At 39.4% G+C, this 18,557-nt stretch overlaps 1 protein-coding gene across 4 annotated transcripts in view; it reads left to right on the top strand.

Annotated features, from left to right (window-relative positions):
• Positions 1–18,557, top strand: part of PLS1 (plastin 1) — a 226,645-nt gene that overhangs the window by 187,950 nt on the left and 20,138 nt on the right. For all 4 annotated transcript variants that reach the window (XM_045584122.1, XM_045584123.1, XM_036444194.2 and 1 more), the window contains 2 exons: positions 6,693–6,826; positions 7,497–7,620. In XM_045584122.1, coding sequence (XP_045440078.1) covers positions 6,693–6,826; positions 7,497–7,620 — 258 coding nt within the window. The remainder of the gene's footprint in view (positions 1–6,692; positions 6,827–7,496; positions 7,621–18,557) is intronic.

Genomic DNA, 18,557 nt, shown 5'->3' with positions numbered 1-18,557 from the left:
AACTTTCTGGATTCAGTTTGGTAATACATTATCAGTAATCTTCAAAAAGTCCTTTAATTTAACAATTTCATTTGTTATCTATCATTATGAAACAATCAGAAAGACAAAAAGTTTTGTGCCAAAATATTAATCATAGCAATATTGCTGAGCAAAAAATGAAAACAATGTAATTGTTCCATAATGGGTTAATAAATTAGGGTAAAATGAAGTAAGATGCACCATTAAAAAGAGCATTTTTAGGCCTTAGCAAATTTGGCTCAGTGTATCCACAGCATTGGGCTGTATGGAAGGGTCCCAGGTTTGATTCTGATCAAGGGCACATGCCCAGGTAGCAGGGGTCATCCTGCAGAAGGAAGTGGATTAATGATTCTCATCATCATTGATGTTTCACTCTCTCTCCCTCTCCCTTCCTCTCTGAAATCAATATATATATATATATATATATATATATATATATATATATATATATATTTCTAAATAGCATTTTTAGTATTTTACTAATAGTGACATGGAAATGAGCAGGATAAAATATGGCATATATAGGTATGAATCAAATTTGTTTAAAATACACACAGAGACATGCATTTAAAAAAGGACTTCTTGAGATTTCTAGAATCGATATATACTGTATTTATAGTCTTTATACTTAAAACATTTTTAAAAATAAGACAAAAAGGAAATGTGTCATAATGTTAATGATATATAATCACAATTTTCAGTATTTCTAGTGGTTTAACTTGCCTAAATTTCATGCTTTATTTGGTTTTTGTATGGTTCTAATCATGGAACTAGAATTCAGAAATTTTTTTATCTAATTTTACATAAGTTGTTCCATTTATTTAAAAAAAATCTTTATTGTTGAAAGTATTACATATATCCTGCTTTCCCTTCCACTGACCTTCATCACCCTACTAGAGGCCCAGTGCACAAAATTTGTGAATCGGGGGAGAGGGGGAGTGTGTATGTCCCTCAGCCCAGCATGCACCCTCTCCAATCTGGGACAGCCCTCTCAAAATCCAGGACTGCTGGCTTTCAATCACTTGCCTTCCTGCCTGATCATCCCTAACTGCTTCTGCCTGCCAGCCTAATCACCCACTAACCACTCTCCTGTTAGCCTGATCAATGCCCAACTGCTTCCCTCCTGGCCCGATTGCCCCTTACTGCCTTCCCCTGCCAGCCTAGTCACTCCTAACTGCCCTCACCTGCAGACCTGGTCCCCCTAACTGTCTTCCCCTGCAGGCCTGGTTGCCCCCTACTGCCCTCATCACCCTTAACTGGCCTCCCTTGCCAGCCTGGTCTCTCCTAACTGCCCTTCCCTCCTGGCCCAATTGCCCTAATTGTCCTCCCCTGCAGGCCTGGTTGCCCCTAATTGTGTTCCCCTGCTGGCCCACTCACCCGTAACTGCCCTCCCTTGCCAGCCTGGTCTCCCTGTAACTGCCCTCCCCTTCAGGCCTGGTCACCCCTCACTGCCCTCCCCTCCAGGCCTGTTCACCCCCAACTGCCCTCCCCTGTGGCAGCCATCTTGTGTCCACATGAGGGCAGCCATCTTTCACCACATGGGGCAGCCATCTTGTGTGTTGGAGTAAATTTATGTATTAGCTCTTTATTATATAGGATTGTTTGTGTCCATGGATTATGCATATATGCATACAAGTTCATTGGTTTATCTCTTCCCAACTACCAACCTTCTTCTGCCTTCCCTCAGGTTTGACAGTCTGTTAGATGCTTCTATATCTCTGGATTTATTTTTGTTCATAAGTTTACATTGTTCATCAGATTCTACATATGAGTAAGATCATGTGATACACTTTTCTCTGAATGGCTTATTTCACTTAAATAAAAATTTTAGATGCAAAATATAATAGTAAAACAAAAATTGAACCAGTCATTAGACCTGAATTTTTTTAATATTAAGCATAAGGTGTCACAAATGAATCATAAGTGGGATGCTTCTTTTTTTAAATATATTTTTATTGATTTTTTTTTACAGAGAGGAAGGAAGAGGGATATAGTGTTAGAAACATCAATGAGAGAGAAACATTGACCAGCTGCCTCCTGCACACCCTCCAATGGGGATGTGCCCACAACTAAGGCACATGCCCCAACCATAATCGAACCTAGGACCAGTCTGCAGGCCAATGCTCCATGCACTGAGCCAAGTCGGTCAGAGTGAGGGTGCTTCTTTTAAAAAATACTAGCTGTTTATAGAATTAAACATAAGGCTTGAAATAAATTTAGTATGTTTAAAAAATAAGCTTTATTATTTCTTCAGTGTTTCTTTTTCCTTGGAATCCTGCATCCCAATGTGTAATTTGTCTCATTTTCCAAATGATTTAAGCTTTATTTTTGTCTAAAGTATTTGAATTGCTTAGTATTCATTTCTTTTTTTAACACTGTGTTTTCAGTTTTTTCTTTTTCTTTTTTTGCTTTCTTTGTGTTCATTCTTATCCTTAACAGGGTCTTCATCTTTTAGCCTGACAACTCTTGTGATTCCCAAGGCTCAGTTCTTTCCCAGTGCTCTGAACTTTGTATATTTATATCTTCAGAGAGCAGATTCATTCTTAGAGTGTTAAATATTACCATAAACATAGTTTACCTCTAGGAATCTAATTTCTTTTAAAAATATATATATTTTTTATTGATTTTTTTACAGAGAGGAAGGGAGAGAGATAGAAAGTTAGGAACATTGATGAGAGAGAAACATTGATCAGCTGCCTCTTGCACACTCCCAACTGGGGATGTGCCCTTGACCAGAATTGAACCCGGAATTCTTCAGTCCGCAGGCCAATGCTCTATCCACTGAGCCAAACCGGTTTTGGCATAGGAATCTAATTTCTTATTCTTTCTTTAGTTTCATTTTCAAACATTAAGTTTTTTGCCAAATTTGAAATCACATGTTGTCAAAAAATAGAACAGATATTTTCCCTTATGCTAGTATCCATTTCTAGTTTTCCTTTCATTGTCAGTCATATCGTTTCTTAGACCTCTAATAATTCTGATCTTTTCTTTCATTGTCAGTCATATTGTTTCTTAGACCTCTAATAATTCTGATATTCTTTCTCACCCTTGTTCCCCTCAGGAATTTTGGTCAAATTATAAAACAAATGGCCTTTCATTGAAATACATTTTATATTTAAGTGCTTGTTACAATTTGCTGAAAAAGTCTCCTAATGAAATGGGTGTCAGTCGAAAATATGCTGGTTTTTATCGCCCTTGTTCGCACTGTTATATACTCAGAGCTCTGATCCTAATTTCCATAAATTAGGAATCTGTTTCATTTTTAAAAATCTCTGCATTTCTATAGCATATAGGCAGACTAAATTTATAATTTAATAAGACTAGTAGGAAAAATAAAGAAGATTGGAATATTATTTATTTCCAGAAAATGAATACATATCAGAGATTTTATTTAATTTATTAAGGGAACCAAATAGATATTACAGCAGGTTCAAAAGAACTTCTTGCATTTTTATTTATATACACTGACTTTTGGGAATATGAATTCTCTTTTTTAAAGAACAATACCCATTTATTTGTGTAAATTCTATTATTGTGTGGTCCCTTTCTCATCTTTTCTGGAAATGTTTTCTTATTCATAGAAAAAACATCTGTGTGTCTTAGGTTAAAATGTTTTCCAATGAGGTTTCAACGAATTTTAGAAAGAAAATCAGGAGAAGTCAGTTATACTATATTTCTTAACTAATGTTTATTCTAAAAAGTATTTCGTACGTACGTTTTTAGTACTGGTGATACATTACCCTAATATATAAAATCCCTGGGTGGTAATGACCAGTAACTATTGGAGGCTGACCAACTGGAAGTTAGTGCTGGCCTTACCCTAAGCAAGTGTTAAGGGGCAATCAGGCAGGCAGGCAGAGGTTTAGGGGTGATCAGGTAGGCAGGCAAGTGGTTAGGGGAGATCAGGTAGGCAGGCCAGCAGTTAGGGGTGAGCAGGTAGGCAGGTGGCCCCTCGCTGGGCTGGCCCTGCCCCCATGCAAATGGTTAGGGGCAATCAAGCAAGCAGGTATAGTGTAGGGGTGATCAGCTAGCCAGACAGCAGTTAGGGATGATCAGGTAAGTAGGCAAGTGGTTAGGGGTGATGAGGTAGGCAGATGACCCCTCGCAAGGCTGGCCATGCCTTCCAGCAAAAAAAGCGGGAGACCCAAGCCAGCCAAGCCATTGTCTGTCACCTGTAGAGGTTGGCCACCAGTGGCAGAGGAGGAGGGCAGCACTTGACAGATGGCAAGCAGTGGTAGTTGCGGGGGTGGGGCCAGCTGCCTTCAACCAGAGGAAAGAAAGTCCTGATAGGCCCTGATCTCAGGCCAGGCCTAGGGACCCTACCTGAGGTGTCCCAAATTGTGAGAGGGTGCAGGCTGGGCTGAGGGACCCCCATGAGTGCACAAATTTTTGTGTACCAGGCCTCAAGTCTATATACTATATAAAAGCCTAAGTGACCATCACAACTGAGACAACAAAACAGGCTGCGTGGGGTGCCCAGACCACCAGGGGGGTTAAGGATCAACCAAACGACTGAGCAGCAGGATGAATGGGGCAACCAGGCCAGCAAGGGGTTAGTGGGATTGACCAAACGATTGAGCAGCAGGCTGTGTGGGCGACCAGGCTGGGGTGGGGGGGGCAGTGAAGGGCAAACAGGCTGGCAGGGGGGCAGTTGGGAGTGACCAGGCTGGTGGCAGGGAAAGGGGGCAGAGTTAGGGGCAACAAGGCCAGCAGCGGGCAGTTGGGGGTGACCAGGCCCTCAGGGAGGCAATTAGAGGTGATCAGGCAGGCAGACAGGTGAACAGTTTGGAGCCAGTGGTCCTGGATTGTGAGAGGGATGTCCTAAATTGGAGAGAGTGCAGGCTGGCCTAAGGGGACTACTCCATGCACGAGTTTCATTCACTGGGCCTCTATTAAACTATAAGAGCTTACAATTTGGGTTGAGAACAAAGACTCAATTTCATAAGAATTTGTATATCTATAAATTATTTTATATATATTACTATATATATTATATATTACATGTAATATATAATATGTAATACATATGTATACACACATACACACACACACACACACACACACACACTAGTGGCCTGGTGCACAAAATTTGTGTACATTAAAAGGAAATTAATTAGAGGGAATATTTTAATATTGCTATTTGCCCTTTTTCTATAATACAAGTGTCAGAGATGAAAGAAAATTAGTAAAATGTATATGAAAATCTTCCTCCTGTCAGAGTCTGGGGTGTACCATAGGACCTAGAGTCAAGTCCCTACCCACCACCCGCACACACTTCGAAAATGCAGGAGACTCAGATTCGGCGCAGCCTGAGGTCCCTGTCAAGGTCTGCCAGGTGGGGTCACAACCTCAAGTCCCCTGGCCTAGTGCCAGGTGAAGTGCACAGTCTCAGGTCTCCCTTAGCAAGGGGTGAGGCCTAAGGACCCTGTCAAGCCCCATGGGATAGGGGGTGCAGACTGAGGTCCCTGCTGTTTGGTCGAGACATTATGTTGTCCCGGATAACTTACATATTCTTCTATTACATAGTTAGATATATACTAGAGACCCGATGCATGAAATTTGAGCATGGGGCTTGGCCCTTGCAGCCCTGGCTTTATCCAGAAGGTCATCCAGATGGTCTTTCTGCTGACAAGTTTAATTAACATATTAGTTCTTTATTATATACTAGAGGCCTGTTGCATGAAGATTTGTGCAATAGGCCTTCCTTCCCCTGGCTGCTGGCACCAGTTTTCCTCCAACACCTGGCCTTCACTCTGGCTGGAGCCTTCAGTCTTCACTCCATCTGGAGCAGCCACTCCTGTGGGTCCCTCTGTTCCTGGTCCTCTCCCTCATAGCAGGCGTCCTGCCCCTCTTGGTTACTCCATGCCTGCATATGTGCTGCCTAGAAGCCTGGAGCAGCTGGGGGGCAGGCCTGCCACCATCTTTGTTTGGTTAATTTGCATACCCACTCTTGATTGGCTTTACTTGGCGTTCGTTAATCAGATCTTACCATAGGCAGGGGACTGTGCTGGGTCCTGGCCTGGGTTAGGGAAGAGTATGATACAGATTTGTACACATTATAGTTTTTGCCCTTATAAAAGAGCTTATGCTATGGTTAGCAAAGAAAGTACATCAAATGCTAAGTATAAGTTTATGATGATACATAAACATTACAAAATAAGAAGTATTGGGAGTTAAACATGGGATAGATTATCATCAGCTGGTTCAGTTAAGGTTAAGCTTTTGCTCAAATAAGTGAGCTAAATGTGGAATTTCAGAGGATGAGAAAGATCTAGATTAAAAATATTGGAGATGACTTAGACTCTTAATGAAACAATTTCTTCTCTTTTCCTTAATTTTAACTTTAGGCAGAACTATATTTTTTACCTTTATCAATAGAATGCAGGAAAGCCAGGTTTTTATTCAAAGATCTGCCATTAATAAGCTGTTTAATCTTGGACAGTCAAAACTTTTAAGGTAAGAGAGGATCTTAAAATGTTCTAGATAGTTGTTTATCTAGGTTAACCCCTCAGTGCTTTTGATATCTTCCACTTTAAAGTTGGAATAATTAATTCTTAATTTCACTGCATTATTATGAGATGAAATTCTATAATATAAATTTAAGGTATCATCATAGCTATCTTTCAGATGACTTTAAAATTTGTCTTTATACCAAAACTTTTATTTACTTATAGATTGAAAATTGTAACTATGCAGTGGAACTTGGGAAGAATAAGGCCAAATTCTCCTTGGTTGGTATTGCTGGGCAGGACCTAAATGAAGGGAATTCAACACTGACACTGGCATTGGTATGGCAGTTAATGAGAAGGTAAAGATTGCAATGTTTATAGCAACACTCAATTTCTTTCAAAAAATCCTTTGAACTAAAGTTTTAGTTCATTTGGAAGAATAACAAACAGAATAAATATACTATAAAATATTAATTTTTATATGATTTAGTATTGATACTATATTCTTTGTAAATCTTTTTTTTTTAAATAGTGGATAAATCTCTAGAAACAATCACTATTCTTTTTTTTTAAAATATATTTTATTGATTTTTATACAGAGAGAAAGGGAGAGAGATAGTCAGAAAGATCGATGAGAGAGAGTCATCGATCAGCTGCCTCTTGCACACCCCCTATGGGCATATGCCCGCAACCAAGGTACATGCCCTTGACTGGAATTGAACCCGGGACCCTTCAGTCCCCAAGCCGACGCTCTATCCATTGAGCCAAACCGGTCCCGGCCAATCACTATTCTTAATGTCTCTTAAAAACTACCTTGTATGGAGTTGTTTTAATTGTTTTTTAAATACCATTTAGAAGTTTTTGTTTTTCATTACTGAGCTTTGTAACTTCGGATTTTAACTAAGTGCAAAAGCCAGACTAAAATTAAAAATACTTATTAGAACTGAATATTTCTTAAATATTTATATAAATGATATGGGAGCAAATTTAACCCCTTTGAATCTCAAATATACATCTTTTCTGTTACAGGTACACATTGAATGTGTTATCAGATCTTGGAGAAGGTGAAAAAGTCAATGATGAAATTATAATTAAATGGGTCAATCAGACTCTTAAAAATGCAAACAAAAATACTTCTATTTCCAGCTTCAAGGTAATCAAAAGCTATTTTTTAAATTTTGAGTAAGAAATTAAGTATAAGAAGAAACTTCATTGAGAATTACTTTGGTTTAGTTTCAGGATCACATTAATGTTCTATCTCTGGATCACAATTTGTGAGCTCAGGAATACTAATTATTTGGCATGTGTAAACCAAAACTGTACAGTTTAATACAGATTTGTACACATTATAGTTTTTGCCCTTATAAAGGAGCTTATGCTATATAGTTTGAATTCTTATATTTTTAATACAGTTCGAATTCTTATATTTTCAATTGGTTGTCCTTTTAAGTATAAATGCAGGTTAATGTTATAAAATTCTGATAATCTAATATTAAAAAGAAATAGAATAGAGCAATAAAATCCAATTGTCAGATGAAAAAGAAAGCTAAAAAGCCATTGCTTATATAGGATATGTAATGTTTTGTGCTCCCTAGCAGCTGTCTCAGAATTGTATTCACATCATTACCAGGCATAACAGAGCCAGCCAAACCAGTTCAAGTGGGAATTGAAAAAACTGGTAGGAAAAGAAAACTTGTCACGTGGCTTCATAATGGCACTTACTGCTCACTTCCAAGCATTTGTGGATGATTCATAAAGCACTCAAAATGTAATTTGCACATGCATACCCACTAATTGTCATGCATTCCCATTGTTTTGCTTTTTTATTTTTATTATTATTTTATTTTATTTTATTCATTGTTTTGCTTTTGCATGCAAGCTGATATTAGCTACAACTAGGCATGTCTGCTTGTACCCATTCATTCAGTGAGCTTTGTGTTTGTGATTTCATTATTGGTGAAAAATTAGCAATATGTATTTTTGTAGTAAAATAAGAGTACAAACAGAAGAATCCCTAAGTTCTCCTAAGACTTATCTACCCATCTTTATTCTATTCTTTGCTTTTACTCTATGTGTTTAACACCATTGTAGAACAGAAGAAATGTCAAAAATTGAAAAATTCTATCTTCTCATCTTGACCTAAACTGAGCCCCAAAGTGGTTTTAATAGGATAACTGGATGTTGGCAGAGTTGTTGCCTGAGTCCTGGTGGTTCAAGTGTGTTTTTTATTTTCCATCTTGAAAGGAACTAATGGCATTGAGTTTTTGTTAATTGCTTATTTAAAAAAAAATTCAGTCCATGATTTGTCTTTATATATTTTAGATATAGAAATGTAAAATAGGAAAAGGAGACATGTAAAATTCTCTAATTGACAGTCACTTATTAAAATTGTTATGCTCTAACTTAATGTTTTATACTTTAATTTATGAAAAATAGTAAGCTTTTGTATAATCAAATAAAATACAGTAAGGAAACATTTAGAAACAAATTAATAAATATTTATTGAGCTCTTATCAGTAACATTTCCAGGTAAAGAAGAAGATATAGAATATAAGAAATTATTTGACCCTCAGAGTGCTTGCCATTTATTTGAAAGGCAAATTTGTATAACTGAGAAAGTAATGATATTATAGTCATTAATTAATGCAACTACTATTATGGATAAATCTAACTAATCATTTCCAATTGAATGGTCAGTGAAAAGTGATGGAGAAAATTGGATTTGATTTTAGCACCATGGAGAGGAGGGATTTGAATTGGTGGAGAACAAGAGTGGTGTAACAAGCTAGAAGAGGTCTATCTTGAATAAAGGGAGAAATAGTTTGGCTAGAGAAGAAGGTTCCTAAGGATACAATGGAAGATAAAGGCTGAGTTAATGTTGTGGAGGAATCCTTTAATAAAGGATATTGGCAAGGCCAGTAACGTAAGAAGAGTGACTATTTTAGGAATACTGTTCTGCATATGGTGAGCAGATGACTAGAGGAAGAATAGTTTAAATCCAAGGACAATATATAAGAAGTTGAGGCTGAACTCAGGTATGAAGTAAAGGATTTGGAGGTAGGAGTGGTCACTGAGAATGTTAAGAATGAATAGTATTTGCTACTGTAAAATAACAGGTATGATTTGGCTTCTTGATTTAGGAGAACACTGAAGAGAGACAGGTTAAAACTCCTGATTTGGGGACCTGGGTAAACGGAAAACAAAGTATAACAAAAATGGGGATGTCATGAAGTTCAGCTGCTTTCTAGAAAATAAGATAAATTCAGTTTTAAGCTTGTTGAATTTGAGGTAATTTTCAGGAGGTGAGGAGCTGGATGAAAGGAGATGTCAAAACTGGAAATACAGCCTGGCCAGTGTTGCTCAATGGTTGAGCATTGACCTACGAATCTTGAAGTCATGGATCCATTCCTGGTCAGGGCACATGCTTTGGTTGTGGGCTCAATTCCCAGTAGGGGGTATATAGGAGGCAACTAATTAATGATTCTTTGTCATCATTGATGTTTCTTTTTTTTCATTATTTATTAAGGTATTATATGTGTACATATCTTACCAATTCCCCGCCCCCCACTCCCATACATATCCTCCCTCCCCAGAGTTTTGCGTCCATTGGTTATGCTTATATGCATGCATACAAGTCCTACAGTTGATCTCTTATCTCCCCCATATCTCCCTAGCCTCCCCACTGTAATTTGACAGTCTGTTTGTTGCTTTACTGTCTCTGTATCCTGTATCTATCTTTTTGTTCAACAGTTTATAATGTTCTTTATTATCCATAAATGAGTGAGATCATGTGGTGATTTTCTTTCATTGAATGGCTTATTTCACTCAGCATAATGTTCTCTAATTCTATCCATGTTGCTGCAAATGATAAGAATTCCTTCTTTTTTATGGCAGCATAGTGTTCCATTGTGTAGATGTACCATAGTTTTTGGATCCAATCATCTGCTGACAGGCACCTAGGCTGTTTCCAAATCCTAGCTATTGTAAATTGTGCTGCTATGGACATAGGAGTGCATATATCCTTTCTGATTGGTGTTTCTAGTTTCTTAGGATATATTCCTAGGAGTGGGATTACTGGGTCAAATGGGAGTTGCATTTTCAGTTTTTTTTAGGAAACTCCACACTGTTCTCCACAGTGGTTGCACCAGTCTGCATTCCCACCAGCAGTGCATGAGGGTTCCTTTTTCTCTGCATCCTCGCCAACACTTGTCATTTGTTGATTTGTTGATGTTGGGCATTCTGACAGGTGTGAGATGGTACCACATTGTTGTTTTGACTCGCATCTCTTGGATAATTAGTGACTTGGAGCATGTTTTAATATGTCTCTTGGTGTTCCTTCTGTCTTCTTTTGAAAATATTCTATTTAGATCCATTGCCCATTTTTTACTTGGATCATTTATCTTTCTTTTATTAAGTTGTATAAGCTGTCTTTAGATGTTGGAGATTCAACCTTTATCAGTGATAACATTTGCAAATATGTTCTCTCATACAGTGGGTTTTCTTGTTTTGTTGAGGTTTCTTTTGCTGTAAAAAAGCTTTTTATTTTGATGTAGTCCCATTTGTTTATTTTCTCTTTAGCTTCCATTGCCCTAGGGGCAGTATCAGTGAAGAAGTTCTTTTGGCATATGTCTCAGATTTTGCTGCCTGTGCATTCCTCTAGTATTTTTATGGTTTCCCGTCTGATGTTTAAGTCCTGTATCCATTTTGAGTTTATTTTTCTGTATGGTGTAAGTTGGTGATCTAGTTTCATTTTTTGCATGTCTCTGTCCAATTTTCCCAATGCCATTTATTGAAGAGACTGTCTTGACTCCATTGTATGTTCATACCTCCTTTCTCAAATATTAATTGAATATAGAGGTTTGGGTCGATATCCAGATTCTCTATTCTATTCCATTGATCTATATGTCTGTTCTTGTGCCAGTACCAGGCTGTTTTGAGAACAATGGCTTTGTAATGCAGCTTGAAATCTGGTATTGAGATCCCTCCTACTTTATTTTTCTTTTTCAGAATTGCTGTGGCTCTTCCGGCTCTTTTTTTGTTCCAGATGAATTTTTGGAGTCTTCTTTCTAGGTCTGTGAAGTATGCTGTTGGTATTTTAGACAAGATCAGGCGTGTTCAGGGTGGTATGGCTGTAGACGCTGTTGGTATTTTAATGGGGAGTGCATTGAAACTATAAATTGCTTTGGGTAGTATGGACATTTTGATGATGTTGATTCTATCAATCCATGAACATGGTATGTTCTTCCATGTGTTTACATCTTCCTCTATCTTTTTTTCCAGTGTCATATAGTTTTCCACGTATAGATCTTTTACTTCCTTAGTTAAGTTCATTCCTAGTTATCTAAATTTTTTTGGTGTGATGATAAATGGGATTGCTTTTTTAGTTTCTGTTTCTGTAAGTTCACTATTGGTGTATAGAAATGCCATAGATTTCTTGGCGTTAATTTTGTATCCTGCTACATTGCCAAATTCATTTATTAAGTCTATTAGTTTTTTTCTTTTCTTTTCTTTTTTTTTCTTTTTTTTAAAATAAATCTTTATTGTTCAGATTATTACAAATGTGATCCTCTTCCCCCCCTCAATTGCTCCCCTTCACCAGGTTCCCACCCCACCCTCTGTCCTTTCCCCATCCCCCATTGTTCTCATCCATAGGTGCACAATTTTTGTTCAGTCTCTTCCTGCACCCCCACTCCCCTTTTCCCTGAGAATCGTCAGTCCACTCCCCTTCCATACCTCTGATTCTATTATATTCACCAGTTAATATTGTTCATCAGATTTTTAAATTCCCTTGGTTTTTAGATTCACTTGTTGATAGCTACGTATTTGTTGATCATAATTTTTATCTTTATCTTCTTCCTCTTCCTAAATAACCTCCTTCAGCAATTCATATAATTCTGGTTTGGTGGTGATGAACTCTTTTAGCTTTTTTTTTATTTGTGAAGCTCTTTATCTGTCCTCTGATTCTGAGTGATAGCTTTGCTGGGTAGATTATTTTTGGCTGTAGGTTCTTGTTATTCATCACCTTGAATATTTCTTGCCATTCCCGTCTGGCCTGCATGGTTTCTGTTGAGAAATCAGCTGACAATCTTATGGGTGCTCCTTTATAGGTCACTACCTGCTTTTCTCTTGCTGCTTTTAATATTCTCTCTTTGTCTTTTGCTCTTGGAATTTTAATTATGATTTGTCTTGGTGTGGTCCTCCTTGGATTCCTTTTGTTTGGGGTTCTGCGGGCTTCCTGGACTTGTAAGTCTATTTCTTTCGCCAGGTGGGGGAAGTTTTCTGTCACTATTTCTTCTAGTACTCTTTCGGTATCTTGCTCTCTCTCTTCTGGAATCCCCATAATTCTGATGTTGGTTCACTTGAAATTGTCCCAGAGGTTTCTTACACTGTCTTCAACTTTCTGGATTCTTTTATCTTCTCCCTTCTGCAGAGGAGTGTCCTCTGGCTCTTTGTGTTCTAAATCTTTGTCTTGATTCTTGCGATCTTCCAGTCTGTTTTTAGGACTTTGTATAATATTTTTTATTTCAGACAATGTTTTCTTCATTTCTTGTTGATCCCTTATTATTTCTAGTTGCTCCCTTTTCATATCCTCATAGGTCTCATTTATTTTATCGGCCTTTTTTAGGATATTGTTGAATAACCTTATAACTGTAGTTTTGAACTCAATGTCCAATCTTTTCTTTTCCTCCATCTCCTTCCTTTGTGTCCTTCTTCTTGTCTGCATTTTAGTTTTATCCCTGATTTGATGGAATAGCTTTGTGTGCTAGGTGTTCTGGTAGAGCCCAGTAGCACAGCCTTCCCAGTTACCTGCGGTGGACAGTCTTGGTGTAGCCCTTTGTGGGCTGTGTGTGCAGTCTTGTTGTTAAGCCTTGCTTATTGTTGGTATCACTGGGAAGCGTTGATCTCCAAGCCAATTGGCTGTGAGGATCAGCAGTGTCTCAGCTAGGAGGGTTTCAGTACTCTGCTTGAATAGGGCGGGGTCTCGGGGTGGCGCAGACAATCTTTGGTTCCCTGTCAGTCTCGCCTTAGAAAATTCCTGTTCGTGGAGAGTTTTGGAAGATTGGTTGCAGGTGCGCGCACCTCTTTGGTAAAGGCGCAGACAAGCTTTGGATTCCTTCAAGTCCCTCCTTAGAGAAAGCCAGCCTCTGGGAGAGCTTCTGTGCTCAGCCACAGGTAGGGCGGAGTCTTGGGTTGGTGCAGACAAACTTTGTTTTCCCTTTGGCTCTTCCCCAAGACCCACAGTAATGGCCTCTGGCTTCACACACCTCCAAGAGATCTCTGCCCACTGCCTGACAGTCTGGCCTCTCCCTGTCTGGGGCCATTTATCAGAGCAATAGGGTGATTCTGTTTTCCTCTCGGACAAGAAAGCCAGCCGCCTTAGCTGTTCGCCCTCTCTGCGCCAGGAGTAAGCCAGTAGCGAACTCAGCCCGGCCCGCCCTCTCTGCGTGCAGGGAGTAAGCCAGCAGCAATCTCGGTCGGGCCCTTCATCTCCGCACCAGGATTAAGCCAGCGCCTTTTCGCGCACACAGTTCTCCGTACCTTCACAGTTCCTGAGGTTCAGCGTGCCTTCTCTCTCCTTCCCAGATGGCATAGCCTCCTCTCAGCCAGCCGTCTGGCACTTCAGGCCAATGCCTCCCCTGTTTTTCAGTTCTAAATTCAAATTTGTTGTGGTAGGCTGCATTCGGGTGTCTACCCTATGCCACCATCTTGGTTTCTCCTAAGTCTATTAGTTTTTTGATGGAGTCTTTTGTTTTTTTTTATATACAATATCATATCATATGCAAATAAGGACAATTTTACTTATTCTTTTCTAATTTGGATGCCTTTTATTTCTTCTTGTTGTCTAATTGCAATGGCTAGTACTTCCAGTAGGAGTGGTAAGAGTGGGCATCCCTGTCTTGTTCCTATTCTTAGAGGGAATGGTTTTAGTTTTTGTCCATTGAGTATGATGTTTGCTGTGGGTTTAACATATATAGCTTTTATTATTTTGAGGTATGATCGTTGTATTCCCACCTTGTTGAGAGTTTTTTGTTTGTTTGTTTGTTTATCAGGAAAGGGTGTTGGGTTTTATCAAATGCTTTTTCTGCATCAATTAATATCACTATATGATTTTTATCTCTCAATTTGTTTATGTGATGTATCATGTTTATTTATATGCTGATATTGTGCCATCCTTGTGTTCCCAGAATAAATCCTACTTGGTTATGGCGTATGATTTTTCTGATGTGCTGCTGGAGCCGATTTGCTAGAATTTTGTTGAGCATTTTGGCATCTATGTCCATGAGGGATATTAGCCTGTAATTCTCTTTCATTGTGTTGTCTTTATCTAGTTTTGGTATTAGGGTGATGCTGGCTTCATAGAAGGATTTTGGAAGAGTTCCTTCCTCTTGAATTTTTGGAATAGTCTGAGGAGGATAGGTTTTAGTTCTTCCTTGAATGTTTGGTAAAAGTCTCCTGTGAAGTCATCTGGCCCCGGGCTTTTGTTTGCTGAAAACTTTTTGATGACTGCTTCAATTTCTTCTGAAGTCACTGGTCTATTGAGATTTTATATTCTTCCTGAATTGAGTTTTGGAAGGTTATATTTTTCTAGGAATATGTCCATTTTCTCCTGGCTGTCTAATTTGTTGAAATAGAGTTGTTAGTAGAATTTTGTAACAATCCTTTATATTTAGGCGGGTTTTGTTGTTATTTCACCTTTTTTTTCTGATTTTGTTTATTTGGGTCCACTCTCTTTGTTTCTTGGTTATCCTGTGATCTCAAGACACAGGTTCATCGATCTTGTTTATCCTTTCAAAGTACCAGTTCTTGGTTTTGTTGATCTTTTGTATTGTTTCTTTGGTCTCTATGTCGTTTATCTCCACTCTAATGTATATTATTTCCTCCCTTTTGCTTACACTGGGCTTTTCTATTGCTCTTTTTCTAACTCTTTGAGTTGTAGAGGGAGATAATTTGTTACCTTTTTTTTTTTTTTTTTTTGCAGTAGGCTTGTAGAGGTATGAACTTCCCTCTCAAGACTGCTTTTGCTGTGTCCTGTAGAGCTAGAGGCCCAGTGCACGAAATTCATGCATGGGAGAGGTGGCAGGGGAGGGAAGTTGTTGTCCCTCAGCCTGGCCTGCACCCTCTCCAATCTGGGACCCCTCGTGGGATAACCAGCAGTCAGACATCCCTCTCACAATCCAGAACTGATGGATCCTATCTGCTACCCTACCTGCTTGATTGCCTCTAACTGCTTCTGCCTGCCAGCCTGATCATCTCTCACTGCTCCCCTGCTATCTTGATTGCCCCTAACCACCTGTGCCTCGGCTCTGCACTTGGGACCCAGGATTTCCTCCTCCAGCCAACCATAGGCACCCAGGATCCAGGCTTCCCTCCCTCTGGTCAGCCTTCCTCTGGTCAGCCATACGTGCTCAGGCTGGTTGCAGACTTAGAGGATGGTGGGAAGGTGGCTTCGCCTATGCTGCAGTTACAAGTGTTGGTGCCTGGGACTTCGGCTGGGCAGCTTCTCCATCTCCCAGGCCACAGCCAGCCCAGGACTTAGGGGTGGGTGGCTTTCCGTCTACCAAGCTGTAGCCAGCTGTAGGTGCTGGTGCCTGGACCACAGGCGGGCAGCTTCTCTATCTTCCCTTGGATGCACTGGGGATGACTTCTCTGGCTGGCTGTGTCTTGAGATCACAGAGCAGGTGGCTTCTTCATCTTCGAGGCTGCAGCCAGCCTCAGGCATTGGAACCCTGTGTATTGTCTCCCCCAGGATATGGGTTGGATGGCTTCTCCAGCTGGCTGTGGCCTGGGATCACAGAGCAAGCAGCTTCTTCATCTCCCAGGTCACATCCAGTCTCAAGAGCTGGGGCCCAGTTTCTCTGTCTCCCCCAGGATGTGGGGCAGGCAGATGTGAGGCTTCTGAGGCTAGGTGCGGCCTTGGATCATGGGGCAGGCAGCTTCTTGGTCTCTGTGGCTGCAGCCAGCTTCACGCACTGGTGCCTGACTTCTTGGACTCCCACAGGCTGGGAGTGGCTGTGGGGCGGGGCTGCTGCCATGTTTTTTGGTTCAAGTTGCATACTCACTCTGATTGGCTGTTGGGCATAGCGAAGTGATGTGATTTGCATGTTTCTCTTTTATTAGTGTAGATTAGAGGCCTGATACATGAAGATTCATGCAAGAATGAGCCCTCTGATTTTTATTATTTCCTTCCTTCTGCTTATACTGGGCTTTTTTTATTGCTCTTTTTCTAACCCTTTGAGTTGTAGAGTTAGATAATTTGTTACCATTTTTTGTTTTTTTGTTTTTTGCAATAGGCTTGTAGAGATATGAACTTCCCTCTCAAGATTGCTTTTGCTGTGTCCCATAGATTTTGGATTGTTGTGTTTTCATTGTCATTTGTTTCCAGGATTTTTTAAATTTCTTCCTTGATTTCTCTGGTAACCCAGTCCTTGTTTAATAACATGCTGTTTAGTCTCCATGTGTTTGATTTCTTTGGGTTATTTTTATTGTAGTTAATTTCCAGTTTTATGCCACTATGATCTGAGAAGATGCTTGATATGATTTCTGTCTTCTTGAACTTGAAGAGACTTTGTCTATGTCCCAAAATGTGGTCTATCTTTGAGAATGTCCCATGTGCACTTGAGAAGAATGTATATTCTGTGGCTTTGGGGTGAAATGTTCTGAAGATGTCAATTAATTCCATCTGGTCTAGTGAGTCATTTAGGATTGATGCTTCTTTGCTGAATTTTTGTTTAGATTATTTGTCCAAAGGTTATAGTGGGGTATTAAAATCTCCTACTATGATTGTATTGCTATTAATCTCTCTCTTAATGTCCTCCAGCAGTTTGTTTTTGTTTTTATGTATTTGGGTGCTCCTGTATTGGGTGCATATATGTTTACCAGGGTTATTTCTTCTTGTTGGATTGCTCCCGTTAGTATTATGAGGTGGCCTTCATTATCTCTTTTTCTGTCCTTCACTTTGAGATCTAATTTGTCAGATATAAGTATTGCTACCCCAGATTTTTTTTTTCATTTCCATTAACCTGGGAAACCTTTTTTCATCCCTTCACCCTCAGTCTGTGTGCATATTTTTTTCCTGAGGTGGGTTTCCTTGTTTTCTTATCCAATCTGTTACCCTACGTCAGGGGTCCTCAAACTTTTTAAAGTGGGGGCCAGATCACGGTCCCTCAGAGAGCTGGAGGGCTGGACTATATGAGCTACTAATTCCTACTGTAACACCTCGGCTGCGCTCACTGCCCAAAAAACCTGGCGGGTCGGATCAGACTCCTCTGTGGGCTGCATGTGGCCCGCGGACCGTAGTTTGAAGACGCCTGCTACATCTTTTGATTGGAGCATTTAACCCATTTACATTTAATTTTATTATTGATAGGTACTTATTTGATGCCATTTTTATTCTATACCCCTATGTTCCTTCTTCACTTCCTATGTCTTTATTTTTATAATAAACCCTTTAGCATTTCTTGCATTGCTGGTTTGGTAGTGATAAATTCTTTTAGTCTTTTTTTTTTTCTGTGAAGCTCCTGATTTCACCTTCAATTTTGATTGGTAGCCTTGCTGGGTACAGTATTCTTGGATTCAGACCATTCCTTTGCATGACTTTGTATATTTCATCCCATTCCCTTCTGGCCTGATGAGTTTCTGTGGAGAAATCAGTTGCTAGTCTGATGGGGGTTCCTTTATATGTAACTTTCTGTCTCTCTCTGGCTGCTTTTAAGATTCTTGCTTTGTCATTGGTGTTTGCCAATTTAATTATAATGTGCCTTGGCATTGGTCTTTTGGGATTCATTTTGCTTGGGACCGTGCGAGCTTTTTGTATTTGTGTGGGTTTTTTCTTCTCTATCTCAGAAAAGTTTTCTGTCTTTATTTCTTGAAACATGTTTTCTATGCCTTCCTCAGTTTCCTTTCCTTCTGAAACTTCTATTATGCAAACATTGTTTTCTTTTGTATTGTCTTAAATTTCCCTTAGGCTCTCCTTCTGCTTTTTAATTTTTTTTTCTAGAAGCTGCTCTAGTTGGATATTTTTTTCCATCTTGTATTCTAGTTCACTGATCCAGTCCTCTGCTTCTTCTAATCTATTCTTGATGCTTTCTA

The sequence above is a fragment of the Pipistrellus kuhlii genome, unplaced genomic scaffold (genome assembly GCF_014108245.1).
Source record: "Pipistrellus kuhlii isolate mPipKuh1 unplaced genomic scaffold, mPipKuh1.p scaffold_m20_p_2, whole genome shotgun sequence".
In the NCBI taxonomy this organism is placed as follows: Eukaryota; Metazoa; Chordata; class Mammalia; order Chiroptera; family Vespertilionidae; genus Pipistrellus; species Pipistrellus kuhlii.
The sequence above is the reverse complement of the archived record's forward strand: the minus strand, read 5'-3'. Positions and strand labels throughout refer to the sequence as shown.